Below are 16399 nucleotides of genomic sequence, written 5' to 3' on the forward strand. Positions count from 1 at the left end.
TCAATTCAAGGATAATTTCCAGACTAAATACAACTTCTTTAACGATTTCGGGAGACTTATCGGGTCATGCGCTTTGGAAACAAGCCCAGCTTTTTCACAACACGCTGAGTTGTCACAAAATCCTTTCCAGAATCGATCCACACCGCACCGATAAGAGCTTCGGTTGTTGAGGCCAAGGTTGTTCGGGCGTCTTCTCCGCGTTGGGAAGGATTTCGAATCAGATAATCCTGAAACCGACGGGCCTTGGCTGTTTCACTTAATTTGTCGTTTGAACCATATTCTTCGAGGAGCTTGTTCGCCGTCGCTATTGATACCGCTTAGCAAAAACCGTGAGTGGACTTTTGAAAAGCCAAAGACAAGCAGCAGATACCTGTGCTCGTTCCACTTGGGAACCACTCATCTGCAACTATAAGACGCAGTACTGCATCACCAACGAATGCGAGCCGTTTGTTTCCTTCCAATGACACATGCGTATCTTTCACTGCGCTCGAAGCACCTGCTGCTACGAATCCCTCCTTGAGAATGTCCAAATCTTTGAATTGATATCCGATCGAGTCCTCAAGACACCTTCTGTGGGATAGCATCGTTGCATCCCGTTGGACAGGCGGTAGGTAAAAGCTATCTTCTAGCAACCTGGACACAGGATGGCAAGGGAATCGCGTTGAGATTGCCAGCACATCCCGTTCTAGAAGCTTTCCATCTGTTTTTAAGTTAGAACCCCGCGATCCTTCACGCGCCAACGTCTTGGCTTTCAGTATGAGGATGCTTGCCCTCATTATTAGTGCTTTTGTTCCCATCAGAATCGAGAACTCCTGCTTGTATTGCCTTTGCGCTTCCTTCTCGGATCTTTGCAGTGCTCCGCCCTGCTGCTTTGACAGTCGGATACAGTCGTTGTCTCATACGGGAAAAGGACACTGGTGCTTGGATGATCGAGACACACCTAAAGAAGCAGGTTTCCTTGAGTGATGCAATGTCTCTGCTGAGGTGAGACGGAGAATCGCTAGGCGGAGTTGCGGGGTGAAGTCGCTGGCACGGCATCTCGACAAGGGTCGTACTACTCTAGAACAGCTGAACCTGTGTCACCCGTAAACATCGCACAAAGGGGAATGTCTTACAAACAGACCGTTCCCCGGAATCGTCCTGAGTCTTGGTACTTCGAAAGACATAAACGGTCAGAATCAAAGGAGAATTCGCTGGACAATATATAGAGCTTAACACATCTGCCACAGACTGTACGATTGCGACTTGCTCATTCTGACTGTTTCTCAATCTTCCAATCTCTTCTGTCCACAATGAAGGAGTATATCATTCTCTTCTTCGCCATCTTTTCGATTTTCGGGACAATTAGAGCCTCATCGAGGTCTCCTGGATGTGGCATGCCTATTCCAAACAACGAATCTCCCGGGAATTTCACCTATGTAGCTCTTTTCATGACAAGTGACAACGTCCCACGATCTTACATCATAAATATTCCGTCTGGTTACGATACAGAGAAGCCAGCACCGCTGATATTTTCATTCCATGGACGTGGAAAAACTGCCTATTCCCAGCTGCTTCTTTCTGAATTCTACAATGAGACATGGAACCCAGATGCTATCTCGGTTTATCCGCAGGGTCTAAAGGTACGTGTCTGTACCTGCCACGCTAGCTATTGCTTTTCCAGTATTGACTAATTGCTCTAGGGTTCCGAGGGTGAGACCCAATGGCAAGGGGACCCAAACTCCGTCGGTGTCAACGATGTGGGCTTCGTTCTGGATATGATCAACAACTTTTCACAGAATTACTGCCTTGATACAGACCGCATCTTCGCTTCCGGCAAGTCTAATGGAGGAGGTTTCACGGGACTTCTCGCCTGTGATGAGACCGCATCGAAGCAGATTGCAGCATTCGCTCCCGTATCCGGAGCGTTCTATCAACCTCTGAGCGAAAACGGCACTTGTGATGCAGCTGACACCCCCATAAAATGCAATCCGGCAGCACGCAAGATTCCTGTTATTGAGTTTCATGGCGATGCAGATGACACAATCCCATATAACGGCGGTGAACGTCGTGGAGAGTGTCTGCCAACTATCCCACATTGGGCTAGGGAGTGGTCGACGAGAGATGGGTATGGACCAAAGAGCGACTTGACCAGCTCATTTGATAATCACGTTTTGAAGTACGAGTATGGATACTCTGAGGGGTCTTTGGGTATGGTGACGCATTACCTGATAAGGGGACTGGGTCATGCTTGGCCAAGCACACAGCCAAATTCGGACAACCCCAATGGGACGTACATTAACGCGACACCGTTGATCCTGGATTTCTTCTCTAAATGGCCGCTACACTAGCACCAGACGGATCACGGGTGTGGATGACTGGACTGCCCTATATTAATAAGGCATTACACATTGTCCGGAGTGCCTCACTATTCATGACCAAGATGCTATTCCATAGTTACGCATTCGTCAATTTAGTTATATAGACGCATAGAGGATTCTCGGAATATCGTTTCTCTTATCTGATCAAATAAAACCTGAGTGGGATATTGCAACCGCAAAGAAGAAACAGTCTAAACATAAACCTCACCCGCCCTCCCTCGCCTGACGAACTCTCGGGTGCACCAACAATGCCATCAAGGCATACAATTGGAGCCCCAAGCCTTGCTGAAATACAGTCTCGGGAATCGTCGTCGCTATACATTTGGCACACGACCCTTCTGGCTTCTTGTTGAGGAAGGGGCATCCGTTCATCTGGAAATCTTCGAAGACAGAAACGTAGGATTTCGGTCCTTTTATCTGATCTGTATCTATCTTGCAAACTGATCACACTGAATTAACACAGTTGTTACAGTCTATCTAGACTTGTGCAAGCTCAATGGTCACTGCAAGTAGTATAGTCGCAAGCGATTCCATCTCCGCAGCGATCCCAGTGTCCCACGGACCGTATCTATTCATCTCAATGAAGGCATTTGGCGATAAGACCCGAATATTCTTGTCTGTCAGGTAGTCAACATAGTCATGATGAAACTCGGCAAATGTGATAAAGATCTGCGATTCATTCTGCGACAATAGCAGCCGGCTAAATTTCAGTTTGTTAGCTGGCTTTTGAGAAAGATATACAATAATCCCCTAAAAAAACTCACAAGTGACATTTATCCGGAGTCGCTGGACGTGCCGGTGGATCACAAACGATCCATGCGACTAACTCCGCTACCTCCTGCATTAATGGTATGAAGACTTTCCTTCGAGGTTTCCTCTTGACCTCAGCAATAGCGCTAACTACCTTTCCAGAATGAGTCCGAAGCTGCCCGTCAGTTAATGCTTCGTAACTTCCGTTACCAAATACCGCCACGAAATCTGCAGGTTCGAGGTACCACTCAGCATCTATATTTGGTGCCAGATGTGTGATTGTTTGCAGTAGAACTATGAACGCCGCGTTTACCGTGATCTCGTTAGGGTATGATTTCTTGCCAGGGAAATGCGTGGCATGTTCTTGCAGCTCTCGAACGGTCTTGAACGAACCAGGCCAGTCGGCATCCATTTCCGTGAGGGACTTCATTTGGGTCCCCTTCCCAATTGCCCGTACATATTTGCGAAACTCGAATGAAGTACCAGTCAGAGAAACTGCTGTTTCCCAGGAGCTTTCTGATACATAGCGATGGAGAGGTAACAGTGCTGTATCTATCGTCTCTGGACAAGCAGCACGAAACATGGCAAACTGCTTCTCTGTCACTTCTGACCCCGACTTCAGAAAATCATTGGGAAGGTCGTGTAAAGTTTTATTGGCCAGGTTCGCTTTGGTGATAAGCTCATTGATCTGCGTCTGATCCCTGGGGATGAAAAACCCCTCCACTTTATGAGGAGGGGGTGTGCTCTGGGGCTTCCTCGGCATTTTCACGACCTTGAATAAGGAATAATACTCAAATGAGAATTTTGTATCTGCGTATTGAAGAAGGATAGTCTGTGGTTGCAGGATAAATGTTACGTTCAAAGACGATTCATTAAAAGCTGCGTTCGAACAACACAAACTGTGTTTACAGACCGTTTACTCTCGTGTACACCCTACTATAAATGCCGGCAGCTATACTTCTAAGATATGCTGAGATATATCACTTGAAATCTTTGAGAGTTTTATAGACACAGCAAAAAGGCAGTTATGTCTGTTCCTTTAGATCTTTCCCTATACTGGTCACTAATAGCGGAGTCATTGTTGGCTATGCTGAATATGCATATATCTGGTTGGTTTTAAGCTTGCCTTTATGGGACAACTAAGATTAATCCTAGCAGCAATCTTGCAATAAGCAAGATACCTTCTGCTGATACTTTGTACACACATACTAGGTAGTTAGTCGTTTCCTTATGTATTAGAATATAAGCTTCATAATATGTGTCCTAGTTCAACATACATAAGAATTATAATTATAGTAATGCATTCTTATTTATACCATATTAGAATCTAAGAAACATATGAAAACTCAATTCGGTACACGTCTGCCTGTAACATTAGTGACCTTTTGAACGTTATTGTTTTTGCTTGTCTCTTCACTACTGTGTTTTTTACTCGTTTGTTCTCCATCCAAGGCACACCTGAAATAGCCTCCAATTCTAGATATGGTAAAAACTTTGTTAACCGTTCTGTGATTTCTATAGGAATTGGAAACTTCATCATTTGTCTGCCTGGAGCTGGCTTTCTGTGATTACTGGCCCTGTAGCTGTTTGCTGGGTATCGCCAACCACCTGACTTGTCATGTAGCGTAAGAAAAGGCTCGTGTTTTCCCTAAATTCCTGCAATGTCGAGAAATCGTAGAGCTTGCTCTTCCGTATGATCAGCATTCTGTCACTTGTATGAGCCTGCAGAATCCTGCCCTTCCTCCCCATGAAAGAAAATATCATCACCTGGATAGGAGAACCAACTATTAGCATTGCAGAAAATGGGGCGCAGCTATAGGGAAAGGAATAAAATGTCTCAAGATTCTCTATGGAAGAATAGAGAGACGAAGGATATCAAGTTACATACCGGGATGATACTGTGTTCGGCAAAGTCATCACATCGACGCCTCGTGATCATTACTGCGATAATTGCGAGCAATTCTCCGCGCAGCAAGCATTCGTCTTTGCCTTCAAAGCGATGTGCAATGGTGAACATCACGTGTGGAGCTCCCTCTCGGTCATACCATGCGTGCCGTGGTTCCCGCCTACTCGGGTAAAAAGTAGTATACTCGAATTCTTCATCGATCAGATCTCCGAATCCACTAAATATAAAACAAGACACCTTAGCTATTAACGTATAACACCCCAGAGGTTGGTTATCTTACGTTGGATTCCACTTTGTAACAGCAAACTGGAGGCTAGCCTTTCCTTGGCCCTTTGCTCGCCAACTGTAACTGAAATTTGATGTCAACCAGGTGCTGAGAAACCCTGCGCCGTTAAATAGATCATCCGTCAATCTCTCCGAAGATAGCCAAGCATTCTCGTGGGCTTGTATTGTTTCCATAACTTCAGTGAAATCCGGGCTAATGGGGTATTCTTCAAATAACAGAGAGGAGCATGGCTGGAAAAAGCATGTTGTTGAATGCTTTGAGAGATCATCAATTTCTTCGAGCATGAAGTCTGCGCATTCAATAGGGAACTCGATCAGATTTTCCATCAGGAAGTAGCCATAGCCATCATCATCTTCTTCAAGCGTTTTGTATAGGCTAGTGAGGCTCTCGAGAACTCTTTTGCGTACTGTTTCGCGATCATCCGTCCTAGCAAGAACTGAAGGTCTTTCTTTTTTTGGCTTCCTGCGAAGTGACAGATTGATATTCGACAGCTTTCTGGTGAGAGACTTGTAATCCATTTCAAGGTGTCTCTGAAATTTTGTTTTTGAGGCAGAGGAGAAAGTTGTGATCGACGCGGAAACGATGACATTTTCAACAAGGTCCAGTGACTGAGGACGCGAATATGTGCTAGTCCCAAAGTTACCATGGGTCGAAGGAGAATAATGCGTATGTACTCTTCTGCTTTACTCTAATGAATAAACAGGATCTGAGATCACTTTGATAAATTCTTCAGTACACTACAACGTTTCCAAGTTGACTGTTCATCAAGATATCGGGGCGCATCTTTCCCCTGGAAGATTTTTGGCACGATCAAATTACCCACTGACCATCCAACCAATATCAACGTCATTGCGAGTCATCGTGATGCCTTTTCTTGTTCTGACCAGCAATGCGTTATCATATTGTCTTCTGCGTTAAACGATTGAGTGCAGTAGAAGGCAATCAGCGTCCCAGCTGCATTCGAAGAAATAGGGGTCACTATCAGGATAACGATTGTTCCAGCCATTACAGGAATAGCCAATAACCTAGATCCCATTAGCCAGTACATATATCGTATTTGAGCTTGGAACCCTACGATCATGATCAAACACGATTGCTGGAACTTCGGTGTAGCCCGCGCAGAACTGACCATCCATATGATAGTCCATGGATTTATGTACATAATGTGCCACCGTAGAAAGCAACTCAAGGAAAAGCAATGACATTTCGCCAGTTGTCTAGGATCCTTCCCAACCTGTAGATGGATTCTAGTGTGTTATCATTAGATTGGAGAAGACGCAGAGGCCACTAATGACCAAAGTTTGCGACAATGCTGAGAGCAACACAGCACCAAACGAACGGATCTGTGAGCGCTTCGATGATCCGATACTGTTTGTACTGTTTATTCTTGATTCCAGTTTCATCGTGTCGAACTCTCCCGACCATGAGCATTATTCGGTCCTCTTCACCAAAACATTTGGCCGACAATGGACCGTCGGCATAGTAAGTAATATACATCCAATCTCAAAATTCAAACACAAAAACATATATAAAAAAAATCAAAAACATACAACAGCAGGGATTCGCTGGTGGTCACCCACCCAACTACTAACCTGCCGGCGTGTGGCTTAAGTACGGCTGAGCGGACGGGAAGCCCTGTTTTCCACACCCTATGGTCGTATGTGCTTGATTTACACTGGGGCAGAATTATATTTCAATCCTACATGAGATGCTTCCATGTCTTTCTCTGGGCCGTTTACCGAGTCATGTACATAGGTACTCATGTTCTAGGCAGCCCTTAAGAGTTTTATAGACGGAGGCGGTTCGACCAAGCGAGATATGAAATGCAACGGCATTGCAAGAGCACCTTAGGTACGCTTGCGATACTCATGGCAAGAATCTCTTCGGATTCCACCTCCATAGAATGACCCAGCCCCCAAGAAGCGAGGAAAGCCCTGTAAATACAATAAGAGGCCCGTAAGAGGTCCCATAACCAAAACGCTGGCTGGCCGATAGAGTTCCAGCGTTTAGTAGTTTCACACCTGCAATCCCTCCGCTTGCATATCCGATTCCTCTGACACCATTAAGCAGACCGTATATCATACCAGGATCAATAGCCTCGTTTCTCTCGGCAGACTCGCGCTCCATCTGTTTGAGCATCCCTCCCCAGGTAGCGCTATAGCCGCCGGAGAAGAAACCAAATGTCATGGAGAAGACTATGAGAAGGGCGATATCGCCCTGCGTAGTCAAGCCCCATAGAAGGAAGGTGACAACGGCGGAGCAGATAGGTGGAATAGCGGATACGGACTGGGCTGAAAGAGGGATTCGCTTATTGTCGCTCAGCCATCCAAAGAAGGAAGAAGCAATAATGCCGGGCGCATTGAAGAGAGCCAGCATCAGGGTGCCTGACGTCTGAGACAACAAGAGGGCGACTCGGGCGTAGGTGCTCAAATACGTCTGCGGAATACCATAACCAGAGCTTTGGAAGATAATGGCGATGCTGTAGAAGTAGATAGATCGGCATCTTAGGAATTGCCACGGAATTTTGCGCGCTCGAGTTGCATGGATCGAGAGTTTCGAAGGGTGGGTTGGTATCAAGAAGATAGCAAGGATACTCGTTCCACCAACGATCGCTGTCCAGGCTTTCAGAGCAGTCTGATAGCCATAGGCATCAATAAAAGCTCGAAGCATAAATGGGCAGCTGGTGCCGACGATGTTCTTGCAAGACAGGACAATTCCGTATGCCAAAGCACGGTTGCTGGTAGTATACCACTCTCCGAGAGACAGCGTAGTTGGGCTATAGATGAGGGTACACCCCAGCGCAGATGCGATGCCCTGGGTCGCGAGCAAGTGCCAGATGGTAGTGCTGTAAGAGGACAGAAAGAAACTGGCGCATGCGATCACAGTGCCACAAAGAGCAGCAAGCTGGCGCCGATGAGCCCATCGTCTGGTGAATAGCGCGAATAGCAGGGGCATAGATAGGTACATAACACCATTAGCGGTCGTGCCAATGACGCCAGTGATGTTGCGGTCTCCTTCCAACGTCCAGTTGTCGAAGTAATATTCCTGGAATACACCGTAGCTCATAGCAAAGCCTGGACATACATAAGTAACGTTACAATCAAGATGTGTGGTTAAACGTACCCCATATTGGGAGCTGGAGTATGCCAGAGCCTATGAGTACGCACAGCTTTGTCCTTTTCGATTCTATCTGCCTCGAATCAATCTGCCCCGCATCGGCGACACTTTGTTCGACGTCGAAAGCATCTCGCTCACCACTAGCCGACATCCGCGACACTGGAAGAGCGAATTCCTCAGTCTCTCTCATTGCGACTAGACTTGTCACTATTTCCTGGAGTGAGCAGGAAAGTAAGTTTAGAGAGTGCGAAACAAGACGGGCACAGTACTTAACTGGTCTCGTGCGGGGCCCCGTGGGTGCTCAAGAATCGCTACTTAAATGGTGTGGCCGCTTCTTCGGCAGAAATGGAATCTCGACTCGGTGAGATTGACTGTCTGGAATATATAACTAAGTCTTTAGCAGGCCGAAGCAGGCTGGGACTTATATTCTCCAGCAAGCTCAGGCTATTGTCCCTATGGGTGGAGCTCGTTGAGGGGAAGTCGTGGGAGAAATCCGCAAGTGACTCCCTAGCTAGGCAGGTGTTTCTCTGGGAGTTAGTTTTACATTAGGTGACTTTTATGTGGTGGATATTAGGGATACTTACTTAGTGGGCAAGGAAGCAGTTTTATCTTCCGGGCTTCATTCCCTAGAATTCCCTCAGTATGCACTCAAGGTCGCAGCCAAAAGTCAAAATAACAACTATATACATAATGACAGGGAGTAGCTCTCATCGTGATCTATGCGACATAGAATGTAATAGTTAGTCCAAAACAAGGACTGGTTGTTCGAGTATCGCTTGTAGTAGTTACCGTTCGCCGGTTTTGAACGCAGCGCTGACAAAGACTTGAAGCATGGCATGATCTGAACGGAGCTATATAAGTGTCCCCCCTAGCTCATATAGTATAGTCTGCGCCATACTACCTTCTTGTATGTATCATACTATCTGTTCGGTCACTTGGATAGTCACATCGTATATCTTCGCTAGAATTGACCTTCCGGAAGAACAGCAACAATCTAGTGTTTGTCCTTGCTAGACAATGACCGAAACACAGCAGCAAAGAACTCTATTCTCGTTTCCTGCTATACCACCTGGTCCACCTTCGCGACGAAATTGGTATCAAGAACTACTGGACGATCCTGAATGCCAAAATGACCCCGTCAGTTTTCCATTTAATATCTCCTTTGATGCTATTATAGGACCTTACTGCTTGATCAATATTTGTACTCCGTTAGATATCTTTCATGAATACCGAAGTCCCATTTGATTGAAGCAACGGCTTCCCTAATGTGCTAGACAATATCGCAGATGGGAGAAGCAGGTCGCTTTCGCTGGGCTTCGTCCAATGTTCTTTGGGGTTGAAATGATCAAGCTACGGTAACTGACTTCCCCGCAGAAGAAAGTGCAGGAAGCATACGAATCTCACCGCCATGCCATCCTGTCGCGATCTATCGGAGAATTCCGATCCTTGGCTAGATCCATATCTGAGGACATTCCAACCCTGATCACGCCGGATGTGGCCCTCATCCAACATGTCTCTCGTCAGATGGCCGGCTCGAAAGCCCACGAACCATTTCCCTTATCTCCTGCCAACTGTCTCGTTTTCTGGGCCCGTCCTCCACATTTCATACTTGAGTTAATGGAATCCATTCAGAGTGGGCTCTCCTCCTTAGCAGGTCGAGACCTGTATCTCGTGCCTCTCCCGCATATGCATCTATCCGTCATGGAACTCTCACATCGACATCCTATTGCCCATCTACGGGCCGTATACAATGTCGTCGGAGAGTCCCTTCTTCATACGATGGCGGACGTTCCTTTCACCAAATACAAAGAGTCTCAGGGAAGATCAGTGGCCAGGTTGATAAAACCACAGCTGATGATGGATCGTGCGGGAGTGGCAGTGACGTTTGTTCCTGACTACTCTCCACAGGAAGGAATGGATAATAGCGGGCAGGATATAACTAAGAACAACCCTTTCACATACCATCATCTCCGTGCTTCAATGCAGGAGCTCGCATTATCGAGTGGTATCGAGATAGATACGTCCTATACCGCCCCAAGTGCTCATATTACGATCGCACGATTCGTATCCTCGCACTTCTTCGATGGAGGTGAAAAGCATGCTACCAGTCCTCCTGTCCCAATATCGCCTCCTACCGAGCAGTCGCCCTTGTCTCCTAGTGGAAATCAGAATCAGCGAAGAGTGCAGAAAGCAGAGCAGTGGGTCGATTTAATCCACGGCATCAATGAGGAGCTAGGGAAACAGTCAGAAGATCCGGTTTTTAAGGAACAACTGGAATGGGTAGTCGGTCAGCAAAGGGGACTCGAGCTTCAGTTGGGCTACGTCAAATTTGGACGAGAAACTGAGAGAGCCGAGATGGTCGGACAGGCGGTGCCACTGGCGTAGCCTCAGATGCCAGAACGGTTCTAATATTTGGCAAAATGCAAAGGGAAACTATCACTTAATCATTCCAAGTATCAAATTTAATTGGTGCGAACAGGTAATAATGATGGGTTGAACGAATCTAACTTTACAATCTAATCTCATCCGTTCAAATATATGTATTTCATCACCTTCTCAATTACCTTTCGCAAGCAACAATTTGAATTGCTCTTATGATGTATATAATGTTAATATTCAGGAATATCCAAAGATTAATTTGTGATCCTGATCGTTGTTGCCTGCCACAAAGCGACATTTTATTCGCCACACCGCCGCCCCAACCTCGGGCTGCGCAGAGCAGACTGCGCTCAACTGGGAAATCAAGTCCGATGTATGTACCTGGAAGACCCTCTATCGGATCAGTGGCAAAGATGCGAGGACCTCGTAGATATATAATAATAATTTCGATTTCTTTGCTGAGAATTTTTCACTTGCTCAGACTAGAAGGGAACTGAGGCTTTTGAGTTCTGGCAGAACTAGAAGTGAAGTGACAAGATACAGTGGAGTACATCCATAGTTACTTCGAAGCCCACAAGATGTCTTTCCCCGGACTGCCTCGAGATGCAACCCGTATGCTCAAAACGACATACACTCCTCTCTTGGAATTCATGCATGATGTTGTAGGATTTGATCCCATGATCCTCGTAAACATCGGGATCATACTTGTTGGCCTATTTACTTTCCTCCACTATGTCGGGAATTTCCTGTACAGATCTGCGCAGAAAGTATGCCTCTCGACTGTGCGCGTGAATGAGGAAGACCTACTATATCAGCATATTATGCGATGGATGACCGATCACCAGTTTCAGAATCGCCAGTTCCGCTCCGTCAAGGCTATTAGTACGCCCAAATCTACCTGGGAGGATGAAGAAGAGGCTGTTCGGACCATAGTCGAGCAGAAGTTTGAAAAGGACTCGGATGCTCTGATTAGTTACCGTGCTATTGCTGGTCGGACGCCTATAAGGCTCGAACCCTTCCAGGGCACGCGCATATTCTGCCATCGCGGAAAATGGTTCTTATTCAGTCATGAAGTTAACACAAAGACGCCAGTGGTGCAGATGCCCAACTACCAAGAACGCGGAAATATCAAGCTGCAATGTTTCGGAAGTTCTACGGCTCCGTTGCAGTCTCTACTGGAGGCAGCGCAGTTGCATGATCTGGAGAAATCCATGACTACTACCATAGTCTATCGCGCGATATCTAATGTTCGAGACATCGTACGTTGGCAGAAGTTCAGTGCTCGTCCCTCCCGTGATATCTCCACTGTTATCTTCGCTAAGGAGAAGAAACAGGCCCTCCTCGAGGATATCAATGAGTATCTCCACCCGCATACCCGACGCTGGTACGCCAATCATGGTATTCCATGTCGCCGTGGCTATCTATTCTCCGGGGAACCAGGCACAGGAAAGACTAGTTTGACCTCTGCGCTAGCTGGAGTTTTTGGCCTGGACATCTACGTACTCAGCCTCCTGGACCCGAACCTGAACGAATCGCAACTCATGAGACTCATGTCCGAGGTGCCGTCACGATGCATCGTCCTCCTCGAAGACGTCGACGCTGCTGGATTGATACGCCCCGGGTTCACGAACCAAGACACAAACCGCGGTGCCAATTTGAGAGCTCGGAATTCTAGACATGGAAAATCGAGATCCGCATACGAAGACGCTCTTGACGCAGCAGCAGGACTGCCCATGTCGACTCAGCACAACCAAGCCCCAGCTCCAGGAGTGGCTGTCTCACTGTCTGGTCTTCTGAATGCTATTGACGGCGTCTCTTCTCAAGAAGGTCGCATCTTAATCATGACCACAAACTCAGCTGAATCGCTTGATCGGGCCCTCGTCCGACCCGGAAGGGTAGACATGCACATCTCTTTCGAACTACCAGGTCGAGAAGAGCTGCGCGAGTTGTTCCTTAGCATGTACACGGATACCACTAGCTCAGAGATGACTGGCCAGGTTATACAACGTGACGACAAATCTGTGCCAAGTCAGGTCTTGGAGTCTGAAAAGAAAGACCTCGAGTCCATGGCGGCCCAGTTTGCGGAGGCGCTGCCAGAGAAGAAGCTCAGTTTGGCTGCCGCGCAGGGCTTTTTGCTGCAATATAAGCGACAGCCACGAGAAGCGTGTGAGCAAGCCGCGGACTGGGCAGATGAGACCTGGAAGAGGCTAGAAAGGGAAGACGAAGAAAGGCGATTGGATTAGTTGACTGTATGCACGGTGCTCGACAATATCAAGATGACGGTTTGAAAAAAAGACATCGCACAGCATTTTCGACGAATAAATGAATTACAACCCATTGTTTCAAGCCGTCCTCTGCATAGCAGAAGTCGGCTAGGTAATCCGAAGTCTTAGAATATGTTTCAGTTAATTTTAATTTTTATGAAGCCAAACGAGATATACTGTACAATAAGGATACTTTTCATATCACCTGAGACATCAAAAATGAATTTCTATGCGTTCCAGGTCGTCGGAACTTGAGGGTATTTCTCTGCCTCAAGACCCAGGTCCTCGTAAACAGCATGATCACCTGCACACACGATCAGCAAGTACCAATAGACCATTCTAATAGACGACTTACCTCCAAGAGCCTCAATTCGTTCTTCGTTTTCTTCCTCCAGTTTCTCAACTTCCTCCCCGGGCTGTTCTTCGTGAGGCTGCTTCCCACCAGGCTCGGCGGTTGCGGCCTTTCCAAGCTCATCTTGACCTTCTCCAATCATCAAGAACTGTGCATTCGGATAATCGATCAGTTCTGGCTCCAGAGGAATCCAGCGATAATCACCAAATTTCTCCTGGACGCTGTGCTCACACCCCGTTAGCAGCGGTCAAGTCTCTAGGGGAATTCTGCAGGTACTCACTGTTCAGGATATTCGGGGTTTTTAGGTAGCTGTGCTGGACCAGGGTACTTCGGATTCTTCGACTGGAGGATCCAACTGCCACGCTTATGGAGACCGAAATCCTGTTGGATGTCCCCGGCTTCCGAAGGAACCGTTAGAATATAAGCAAGATGAGAAGCACGCTTTGTGGAAGTTATGGCGTAGACTCCCTCTGCATAAGGCTTGGCCTCCGGTTTGGTGCGTTCGCCCCTGGTTGATGTTTCATAGCTACCTCCTGCGATGAACTGTTCGTGGAGGTCCTTCATGGACATCCCCGCCTTTTCGACGAAGCCCATATCCCTCTCCCTACCAGAAGTGGGAAACTTCTTCTTGGGTAGCATCAACAAGCGGCAGTTCTGGGCTTCGACACGACCCTTGTCCAGAGTCGCTCCAAGCGGAGTGGGACGCAAGACGCAAAAGCTCCTCGCAACCTCATTGATACTGTGCGGTTCCTCAACATTCACGCGAGGTCTGAAGAAGAAGTAAATGATTCCCTTTTCCAAGATATTTGATGGAACGATATTCTCCCTCTCCTTAGATTCTTTGAGACCAGTGGAGGCACCGTTAGCCGTTTCAGGCTCCTTCTCGGGAGGCTTGTGCTCAGGAGTAGTTTCCTTTGCTTCATGGCCTTTCGAGGTGTTAGCTGTGCCGATAAAGGACAGAAGCAACGAAGACATCTCTATGATGGTATTCACAGTGATCTTACCATTTGGCGCCTGCGAAACTCCGTTTCCTTCATCCTTCTCTCGTGGCTCTTCCTTGGGCTTCGCCTCTTCAGGTGCTTCTGGTTTCTCCCCTTCAGCGGTCTCGGGCTTCTCTTCTTCACCCTTCTTCGGTTCTTCTCCACGACCCTCTTCCTCCTGCTTAGCAGCCTCCGCTTTCTCTGTCTCCTCTCTCTGCTTGGCGTCTTCCTCGGCTTGTCTGGCACCTTCCGCCTTCTTCATGTCATTTGTCTTCTTAGTCTCTTCATTCTTCTTCCCTCGTTTGGCTGCAGGGCCCTTCGCAGCGGATCCCCTACGCTTCGCGCCCGCTTTCGAGTCGGAACCCCCGGTAATTGCCTGATTGGCCCTCTGTGCAGCTTGGCGAGTTGATGTTCTTGCGGCCATTGTGACAGTGCCCTTAAATGAATGTCACAATTGGGTAAATAATAGAGACGATAAAGTCCGTTGAGTAAGTAAAGAGCTCCTATGATACGATAGAGCCCCTGTATGAGAGGTGCTGATGCAAGAGAACACAATGAGGTTGGGGAAGTCGATGGCCGAATGAAAGGTGCCTGACGTCATGCCTCTTTCCTCAGGAATCCGCTCGATTCTTACCACGTGATAAGATTACGAGGAGCATCACGTGGATACGGGATTGCGACAACAGTCAACAGGACACCTATCCAGCATCGACATGAGGATAGATGATTGTCATTTGATCGGAAGTTTGCCGAGAAGCAGACCTGTATGACTGGAACCGTTAATGCTTTTGCATCCCGTAGGAAGTAGTAATCAATCCACGTCCATTTTGTCGTCCGACTCCGCGTCTCTTTTCGATTCCGTTCCATTTGCTGTCGTGGAAAATGTTAACGGCGTAGAAGGTCGGCTGTCGCTGCTGATAGGCGAACTGCTAGCAATTGGTGCTATGTTTATGTCTTCCTTGAACCGTCTACTCCTCCTCCGCAATCGCTTGGGGGTGAGAATACCCCCATCAGCTTTGCTGTCGTGTGTCTCTGTAAATGCAGAGGGCGATTCTGTTTGGTAAGGGTAATATGTATACGCCTCTGAAGGTCCGGGCTTCCTTTTTCTGCCTCTCTTTGTAGATTTCCGCGGGCGGCTATCTGCACTGTCTGAGTTGCAGTCAAGATTGCGCAGAGAATCGACAAGGTCGTCTTGTGTATGCGCTGCAAAGCTTCGTAGTTTGGGTGTCTCCGACAATGCGGTCTCCGGCGTAATGGGATCGTCTGGTTCTTCAATGGCATATGGTTTTACCACCTCAACATCCCCATCATATCCCGGATCTTGCGAGGTGACTTCCTCTAAGTCGAAATTATCGTGAGAAGGACTACCATTTGCAGAGTGACTGTTCCACCCGCCGGACACTGGAGATTCTGGTTCTTGGTGAATTTTGGTCATAATGCTGGGAACCATGAACATCCGGCATTGACTGTTGTTCAAGAGGCTCTTTTTTCATACCGGAGCAATTCCCAGTGAGTCCCCGCTTCCTTGCTTACAGTTTTTTCCAGCCATCCAGAGCGTGAATTGAATACCGGCTACCTAGCTGGTGGAGATGTTATGGGACTTCCCGTAGTCAACGTGATGTAAGCATGACCGTGGCTCCAAAACCCTCCTTATAGGAGAGTCCAGATAGAGATATGGAAGCTATGTAGAATTAGTCTGGAGTTAGGAAGCTTTTTATGTAATATTTTAGGAGCAGAGGGACGCAGAAATAATTGAAAACATGCAGCGGGAGACGTAAAGGTAGTGACTGAAGTTCCTGGAATAAGGTGACCGGAAAAGAGAAGAAATGGACATGAAATCCGCAGACATATAGCATGTAAGAGAAACAACCAGCTGCCCCTCTGGCCGTCTAGATCATACTCTGATCCCATCGAAATAAACCGAGATGATGTTCGCGGGACATGGAATCCCCCCTGGTGGCTCATTTGCGGCGGTGCGGAGGGCGCCATTGGCCAGCTCCACTCG

General features: G+C 47.4%; 9 protein-coding genes across 9 annotated transcripts; 3 read left to right on the plus strand and 6 right to left on the minus strand.

Moving 5' to 3' along the window:
- Positions 1-56: 56 nt before the first annotated feature.
- On the minus strand, positions 57-584 carry C8Q69DRAFT_506491 (ribonuclease III domain-containing protein; the record flags this gene model as incomplete). The annotated part of the gene is made up of 2 exons (XM_028632807.1): positions 57-304; positions 371-584. The coding sequence occupies 2 exons, from the start codon at positions 582-584 to the stop codon at positions 57-59; spliced, it is 462 nt and encodes a 153-aa protein (XP_028485933.1).
- A 708-nt stretch (positions 585-1292) lies between these two features.
- C8Q69DRAFT_444028 (putative ferulic acid esterase) lies at positions 1293-2330 on the plus strand (the record flags this gene model as incomplete). The annotated part of the gene is made up of 2 exons (XM_028628969.1): positions 1293-1622; positions 1683-2330. The coding sequence occupies 2 exons, from the start codon at positions 1293-1295 to the stop codon at positions 2328-2330; spliced, it is 978 nt and encodes a 325-aa protein (XP_028485934.1).
- Positions 2331-2986: 656 nt separating this feature from the next.
- On the minus strand, positions 2987-3871 carry C8Q69DRAFT_464707 (hypothetical protein). The gene has a single exon (XM_028630443.1). It carries the CDS (start codon positions 3691-3693, stop codon positions 3121-3123), a length of 573 nt encoding a protein of 190 aa, XP_028485935.1. The 5' UTR covers positions 3694-3871; the 3' UTR covers positions 2987-3120.
- Positions 3872-4424: 553 nt separating this feature from the next.
- Positions 4425-5758, minus strand: C8Q69DRAFT_464709 (hypothetical protein). Its single transcript, XM_028630444.1, has 3 exons — positions 5297-5758; positions 4999-5233; positions 4425-4877 (listed from the first exon to the last, which is right to left on the minus strand). The coding sequence occupies exons 1-3, from the start codon at positions 5626-5628 to the stop codon at positions 4647-4649; spliced, it is 798 nt and encodes a 265-aa protein (XP_028485936.1). The 5' UTR covers positions 5629-5758; the 3' UTR covers positions 4425-4646.
- Positions 5759-6816: 1058 nt separating this feature from the next.
- Positions 6817-9119, minus strand: C8Q69DRAFT_238926 (putative monocarboxylate transporter). The gene is made up of 5 exons (XM_028626470.1): positions 9100-9119; positions 9004-9045; positions 8689-8944; positions 8426-8626; positions 6817-8376 (listed from the first exon to the last, which is right to left on the minus strand). Coding segments are annotated over exons 3-5 (1410 nt in total). The 5' UTR covers positions 8690-8944; positions 9004-9045; positions 9100-9119; the 3' UTR covers positions 6817-7168.
- A 317-nt stretch (positions 9120-9436) lies between these two features.
- C8Q69DRAFT_486288 (RNA ligase/cyclic nucleotide phosphodiesterase) lies at positions 9437-10804 on the plus strand (the record flags this gene model as incomplete). The annotated part of the gene is made up of 2 exons (XM_028631891.1): positions 9437-9556; positions 9794-10804. The coding sequence occupies 2 exons, from the start codon at positions 9437-9439 to the stop codon at positions 10802-10804; spliced, it is 1131 nt and encodes a 376-aa protein (XP_028485938.1).
- Positions 10805-11310: 506 nt separating this feature from the next.
- C8Q69DRAFT_238983 (putative mitochondrial chaperone bcs1) lies at positions 11311-13311 on the plus strand. The gene has a single exon (XM_028626472.1). It carries the CDS (start codon positions 11377-11379, stop codon positions 13039-13041), a length of 1665 nt encoding a protein of 554 aa, XP_028485939.1. The 5' UTR covers positions 11311-11376; the 3' UTR covers positions 13042-13311.
- C8Q69DRAFT_506498 (BTB domain transcription factor) lies at positions 13290-14818 on the minus strand (the record flags this gene model as incomplete). Its single annotated transcript, XM_028632808.1, has 3 exons — positions 13290-13366; positions 13418-13635; positions 13695-14818. 3 exons carry the CDS (start codon positions 14816-14818, stop codon positions 13290-13292), a joined length of 1419 nt encoding a protein of 472 aa, XP_028485940.1.
- A 193-nt stretch (positions 14819-15011) lies between these two features.
- On the minus strand, positions 15012-15964 carry C8Q69DRAFT_238981 (hypothetical protein). Its single transcript, XM_028626471.1, has 2 exons — positions 15890-15964; positions 15012-15833 (listed from the first exon to the last, which is right to left on the minus strand). Exon 2 carries the CDS (start codon positions 15827-15829, stop codon positions 15206-15208), a length of 624 nt encoding a protein of 207 aa, XP_028485941.1. The 5' UTR covers positions 15830-15833; positions 15890-15964; the 3' UTR covers positions 15012-15205.
- Positions 15965-16399: the final 435 nt, after the last annotated feature.

This window comes from Paecilomyces variotii, assembly GCF_004022145.1.
Source record: "Paecilomyces variotii strain CBS 101075 chromosome Unknown C8Q69scaffold_4, whole genome shotgun sequence".
NCBI classification, from domain to species: domain Eukaryota; kingdom Fungi; phylum Ascomycota; class Eurotiomycetes; order Eurotiales; family Thermoascaceae; genus Paecilomyces; species Paecilomyces variotii.

Coding starts and splice junctions, on each gene's coding strand:
- C8Q69DRAFT_238981 (XM_028626471.1), bottom strand. CDS start 15,829: ATGACCAAAATTCACCAAGAACCAGAATCTCCAGTGTCCGGCGGGTGG.
- C8Q69DRAFT_238926 (XM_028626470.1), bottom strand. Junction 8,377..8,425: donor ACTCCAGCTCCCAATATGGG/GTACGTTTAACC, acceptor ATGTATGTCCAG/GCTTTGCTATGAGCTACGGT.
- C8Q69DRAFT_464707 (XM_028630443.1), bottom strand. CDS start 3,693: ATGTTTCGTGCTGCTTGTCCAGAGACGATAGATACAGCACTGTTACCT.
- C8Q69DRAFT_238983 (XM_028626472.1), top strand. CDS start 11,377: ATGTCTTTCCCCGGACTGCCTCGAGATGCAACCCGTATGCTCAAAACG.
- C8Q69DRAFT_464709 (XM_028630444.1), bottom strand. CDS start 5,628: ATGGAAAATCTGATCGAGTTCCCTATTGAATGCGCAGACTTCATGCTC. Junction 5,234..5,296: donor GTTACAAAGTGGAATCCAAC/GTAAGATAACCA, acceptor TTTTATATTTAG/TGGATTCGGAGATCTGATCG. Junction 4,878..4,998: donor CCGAACACAGTATCATCCCG/GTATGTAACTTG, acceptor TCTCCTATCCAG/GTGATGATATTTTCTTTCAT.